Source organism: Suricata suricatta, chromosome 3 (assembly GCF_006229205.1).
Source record: "Suricata suricatta isolate VVHF042 chromosome 3, meerkat_22Aug2017_6uvM2_HiC, whole genome shotgun sequence".
Taxonomy (NCBI): Eukaryota; Metazoa; Chordata; class Mammalia; order Carnivora; family Herpestidae; genus Suricata; species Suricata suricatta.
In genome coordinates, this window is record NC_043702.1 from 2289547 (window position 1) to 2295828 (window position 6282).

The following is a 6282-nucleotide window of genomic DNA, read 5'->3' on the forward strand; positions in this document are numbered from 1 at the left end:
CGCTCCCCGGGACATACACACGCTCCCCGGGACAGACGCACGCTCCTCGGGACAGACGCACGCTCCCCGGGACAGACGCACGCTCCCCGGGACATACACACGCTCTCCGAGGCCGTCGAGAACGGAATGTTCTTCATCTGCGGCTTCTGGAGGAGCTAAGCCCGTTGGTGAGCGAGCCCGGGGGGCCGACCTCACGCTGTCCAGACCATGGTCCCCGCCGCTGCTGCCTTCACCCTGCCCTACGGAGGGGAGATGGCTCCGCCAGAATGTTCTGAACGAAAGGAGAACGCTCCGTGATCACTTCCACTGACATCATTCCCAGTTCCCTTTAAAACAGTTCAGCGTCACTGGGGTTTTCTGTGTAAGGGGTCCCCAGGCCACCCACGTCGGGGCAGCTGGCGCCGCCGGCAAAATCCCCCAGTCACGAATCGCCCTTCCACGACCTGGGGTCTCGATCTCACTACCGAACGTTCAGCGTTTGGCCCCAAGGTACAGTTTTCAAACATTGTTGAGCAGAAGAATCCTTGTAAGATGAAATCTTACACAGGAACCTAGTTTATGAGATACAGTCCAGGGGACATCTCTGGGCGGCGGAGGGCCAGAGCCTCTGGAAGGGATAGTCCCCGGGCCCCTGATGCTGAGGGGAGTGCTGCCGGACACCCACCGGGGGTGAAGGGAATGCCCAGCCTCCCTGGAAGGACAGAGGGACCAAGGGACAAGGGGACAGCACTCGTTTCCGAGGGCAGAACCACTCAGAAGACCTGGCCTTTGCACTGAAGCAAATGACAAGCCTCTGGGGAGATACGTTGTGTCTCTGAGAAGCTATCCTGTAGAGCCCCTGCCCCGAGTTATTCCAAGCTCAGTGCTGCTCCAGAAATTTGACTGAATGATTCCAAAGACGATCTGAAGGAATCAGCCGACGAGAATAGTAGCGGAGACCTTGGAAGAGGAGCAGCGAAGACCTCCGCCCTGGGGGATCTTAGAACATGCCAGAAAGAGGCAACAGGCAGGCAGTGAGCCAACGGGGGACCCCTGAGCAGGACGCCACCAGCCACGCTGACGTCCGCAGGAAAGAGGCGCCCCAGACACACAGGAGAGAGTCGGGGCCTTGAAAAACCTCCTCCTTGGGGGAAATCCAAGGCAGAACCTCACTGCAGACCGTGTCCCGAGATGAATTCCTAGCAGATTGGAAAGCTAAGCAATCAAAAAGAAGCCAGAATTATTTAAATATACATATAGTTGAATATTTAACTGACATTACGGTGAGTTGAGTAAAGTCTTTGAAAGTCTGAAAAGGGACATTTCACCTAAAATGTAAAATTATCTGTGCCTCAAATGATGAAGCTGAGCAAACGACAAATCAAGAAAACCAGTGGGGCGCCTGGGTGGCTAGTCGGTTGGGCAGCCGACTTCGGCTCAGGGCACGATCTCGCGGTCCGTGGGTTCGAGCCCCGGGGCAGGCTCCGCGTGGAGCCTTCTTCGAATCTTCTGTCCCCTTTCCCGCCTGCGCCCCTCCCCCACTCGTGTTCTCCCTCTCTCTCCAAAACAAACACTTAAAAAGATTTACAAAAAGAAAGAAAAGGAACCCAGGGGCAGCAAAGTCGACAAGGGGCTGACTCCTCACCCCGGAGACGGGGCTCTAGCGCAGGCAGGCGCACAGACGGCAAACTTCCAACGGAAAAAGGGGCAAAGTCCTCACTGACAATTCACAAAAGAAAAACGCAGGACAGCCAGTAAATGTCAGAAGTACGTCAAGCACAGTAATCAACGGTCTCCTCTCTGGAGTTTAACATGCACACAGAGAGAGGGGGAGCACCTGCAAGCAGGGGAGAGGGCCGAGGGGGAGAGGGAGTCCTGAGCAGGCTCCACACTCAGCACAGAGCCCGACGCGGGGCTCAATCCCACACCACCGGGATCACGACCTGAGCCTAAATCAGTCAGACGCTCAACGGACTGAACCACCCAGGCGCCCCAGGAGTTCACTACATGTTCTAAACTTTTTTAACGTCCACACTCCTTTCATAGCCAGAGGAGAGCAGGGACGGTAGGGATCCCTTTATGTGAACTCTGAAGGGGGCAGAACGGCCGGGCAGCCGGGGAGGGCAGAGGCCAGCTCTGGGCTCTGGAGGCTGCCACCGGGCGGCCCAGAGGGGAGCATCGGGCCTGTAACACTTTACGCCATGACTTGGTGGTGGTCACACAGGCCCGTTCGCCTGTCAAAACTCCCTGAGCCGAACATTTATGACGGTGTGCACTTCTCTGCTTACGTGCAGGGGAACATGTAAAGTTCACTTAAAAATGTATATATTTATGTACCTATGTACATGTATATATGGAAAAAGATGCCATAAAAAATAGAAAAGGAGAAACGTGCAAAATGTATTTTTAACAGATGACCGATAACGTGTAAATGCACAAGACCTACAGTGAGCATAAACTCGCAAGAAAAAGCCGCATATCCAGTAGAAAAGTGGGCAAAAGATATCGTGGGCCAAAGAAGTCAGAACAAATAAATGCCCAGCAAATGTGTGAGATGCTCAGTCACCGGGAGTCGGGGGTGCAAATCAGAGCAAAAACACGTATCACCACCCGCTTTGGATCACAAAAACAGAAGAATTTTAAGAACTATAATACACATTGCTGGCAGAGATGTGGAGAAAAGGCTGTCTGGTAGACGGCTGATGGGAATACAAAGTCCTCTGGCCTTTTTAGGAAGCACCGTGGCTGCTGCTATTAAAATGAAAACCGAATACCCTCCAGGTAGAATCCAAGACAGTAGGAACTACAAGAGACAAAGTATTCGAATTTTCAGAGAAATTCACTTTCTCCTCCTGCTCTTTAAGTTGTGTGAGCTACAGGTTCATAGTACAGGTTCCCTGTTCAATTTTCCACCTGTTTATTCATCGTGGAAGAAGGGACTGACCCAGACCGATGTGTGCTCCCTACGCTACCCAGGGCCGCTCCGGGCCTCTCTCAACACCCACAGGAGGCTTGGACGGGTGCAGTAGCCTCTCTCTGGTCCGCAGCCCGCGGGAGCCTCCTGAAACACGGGTGTGACCGTGCACTCGTCTCTCAGCTGCTCTTCAGTGAGACATTCCTAGAGCGGCTTCGCATCCGGGCCCCCAACCACTCGGTCCCTCATTTCTCACCGCGCTGGGCCCCCCTTGCCCTCCCCACCTCTCCAGCCTTTCATCTTTCCTGGACAGCACCAAGCTCTTGGTCCCTCGGGGGCCTTCACCCAACCTCAAGCGCGCCTCCTTCCCTTCCCCAGAGGCCCCTTCTCCCTCCAGCCGGTCCCCAAGCAGAGCACCGCCACTCGCCCCCATGTCCCTGTGACATGCCCTGGCCCATTCCCCATCACGACTACATAATCAGGTGACCCCGTGTGATGGCGCGCCATTCCGAGACCGGAGCTCCTTGGAGCGGGGACACATCCACCTCCTCACTGCCGCGTGCCCAGCGCCCAGCAGGGGCCAGCATGGGGAAGTCGGCCCAGTGCGGCCGCAGTGCCCTCGGGGCCTGGCGGGGGACACTGCCTCCGGGGCACAAAGCCAGTTTGTGTGATGGGAGGAAAGAGGGCCGGGTGCGGGTGGAGGGGGCGTGCGGTGTCTCCTGGGAAGGAGGGGCGCCCTCCACGTTTCCGAGGACACCCCCACGACCTCGAGGCTGGGGGGGTGGCGCCCCCCGTGTCCACTCCTGAGTCAGATGGCCAGGTTCCCAGGCCGGCTCCGATCCCAACAGCCGCGGGGCCGTGCTCTCTCCAGGCCTCTGTTTCTGAACCTGAGCCCTGGGCAGGCGGGGCCAGGAGATGGTGAGAACAGCTACTGGGCAGCGGAGGGCCCCCGGCCCAGAGGCCCCCTCCTCCGCCATCCCCAGCCTGGGAGTCGGAAGCCTTCTCAGACCAGGGGCCGCACTTTCGTCCTGCGCTGGGCCCCACAGACCCTGTGTCCAGGCCCCAGCACAGCTGTCCCGCTGCGGGAACGCGGCAGAACACCTGCACCCATCAGGTGCACGGACGGTCCCCATCGGAGGCGTTTGCTGTGCTGGGCGTGGACCGCTAGCCGGGCTCCGTGCGGCCTGGTGGCGCTCTCTCCCAGCAGCCCCCGGAGGACGGGGGACACGGCACTGGTGCGGGACAGCGGGACACTGGTGCAGTCCATCTCCTCTACCTCCCTTCCCGTCATCGGCGGAGCCCCTCTGCCAGAACGAAAAACGCTAGAAGGTTCCGGAACTCTCTGCAGCCCCGCCTGGATGCGCTCCGGGAGGGGGAGGGCCTGGCATGGGCTCTCCCTCCCAGGTGGGCCCTGAGCCCCCGGCCCTCCGTGCCCGCCGCAGCCACGCAAACTCCCGGTTTACCAGGGGCAGCGGACTCGCGGGGGAGGGAGGTCTGCTGAATGTCAATATCCTGGACAGTTAGGAAGGAGATATTTCAAGAATCATATATGCAAACAGTCGAAAGGCAAATGGTTTTAATAATGACTTATTAAAAGGTTTTCCCCCGGACTGAGAGTCCCACAGCACATAAAGCCCAAAGCACTTAGAGTAATGGATTTAAGGCATGTTCTCACGCCATCGTGCCGCTGGCCGCCCTGACGCGGGCACAGCCCCGGCGGTTTTCCGCTCTGCCCTCCCCCCGCAGCGGGCGCTCGGGCGGACGGAGGGCTGCGGAGGCCGCCGGGCTGCCTCTCGCCGCGGCCAGCACTGAAACGCAGAGACCATCCGGCAGCGCGGTGAGGGCCAGGCTGCAGACCCTCGCCTGGTCCTGAGCGCCACGCCTGTCCTCACCCTGCAGGTAACATTTGACATTATTTTAATACCTCCTGTTCTTAATTTGAAAAGCAGATGAGAAAAACAGTGGGGATAATCTCTAAAAGCACAGCTAAGCCCTAAATTAACCTCACCTTATTTCCGCCGTTCCTCGACACGTTTTTTTCTCTGCAGGTTAATAGCTCTTGAGGAAAACCTGCTCCGCCCCCCAAGGGGACAGGTCACGGCGCAGGAGACCGGCCGCCGGAGCGGGGCGTAGGGGAGGGACCCCAGTTCCTGGTGGGGACCCAGATGGGGGACCAAGCCTGGCCAGGAGAGGAGAAGGAACCGGTTCCAGGAGGAGTGTCGAGGGAGCTCGGACACAAACCCGAGGCCAGAGGGCATGAGGCTGGACGGCTGCAGGCTGCCCGGGGCCAGGCCCCCACAGATCGGAGCCCCGTTCCCGCCAAGGCAGTGGGGCCCGAGTGACCCCTGCTGACCCAGGACCACAGTCAGAAAGGGCGGGCCTGGATGGCGCCTTGGAGCACAGAATCCAGCCCCGTTCCCCACGTGAGGAAACCGAGGTCCAGAGAAGTGGGGCACAGCCCACCCCATTCCCACGGCAGGCGCCCAGTCTGCGCCCGGGACAGAGCCCACCCCCCAGGCCACGCTGCCCAGGCCAGACAAGGCACGCAGGAGGCGGGGACCTTGAAACATGAATTTAAACCCACGCAGGTAGCCAAGTGCTCCCTCTGCTCCGAGCCAAAGAGGAAACCCTAAGCCTGATCCAAGGGTTAAGGAAGCCGAGTTCAAGGCCAAAGCCCTCCCTGGCCCCACCGCGACCCGTCCTTCGGCCTGTCCCTCCCCTTCCAGAAGCGCAGCCCAGCCCCAGGACCACGTCCTCTGTGCGCCCCCAGCCAGCTCCAGGGCAACCATGCTCACCAATTGCAGGGAGGGGTCCCCCAAACCTGAGACTTGCAGTTTTAATACAAATAAAGTCCCAGACACACCTGCCCCTCTCCCCGGAGCCCCTGCAGCTGAGGGCCACCCGCGCCCCCTCCTCCGAGTACTAGAGAGTATTTTCAGGGGGCCTCCCCACAGCTCACCGCCTTCCTCCTCAACCCAGAGCCACGGATGTGCAGACCACGGCCCTTCTGCGGGGCTGGGTTTGTGACCAGGGGCTCCTCTGCCCCAGGGCCTTGGCATGGCCCCTCTGGGCTTGCACCGTCTCCAAAAGCAGTAAAGGGACGAGGCGGAGACGGCACTTGTGAGGCACACGTGCATTTGGGGCCTCGGCATTCTGCTGCCTCCACCTGAAGAGCAGCTTTTAGGGGCCAACGTGTGATTCGCGGGGCCAGGATTGCAACGGCTGGTCCTTCTGTCTCGGCGCCCGGGCTGAGCCAGCCATGGGGGATCAGGGCACACGAAGTGGCCCTTAGGGTGACGGGCCTTGCTGGGGGAGCTAAAACAAGCACCCCTGCCCCCAGGAGCGGGCCTTTCCCAGGGGCCCTCCTCTCCCCCTGCACCACTGTGTGC

The 6282-nt window shown here is 59.4% G+C and overlaps 1 protein-coding gene across 1 annotated transcript; it reads right to left on the reverse strand.

The window, feature by feature from the left end:
• Positions 1-4452: 4452 nt before the first annotated feature.
• On the reverse strand, positions 4453-6228 carry LOC115287277. Its single transcript, XM_029933524.1, has 2 exons — positions 4902-6228; positions 4453-4786 (listed from the first exon to the last, which is right to left on the reverse strand). Exon 1 carries the CDS (start codon positions 6043-6045, stop codon positions 4903-4905), a length of 1143 nt encoding a protein of 380 aa, XP_029789384.1. The 5' UTR covers positions 6046-6228; the 3' UTR covers positions 4453-4786; position 4902.
• Positions 6229-6282: the final 54 nt, after the last annotated feature.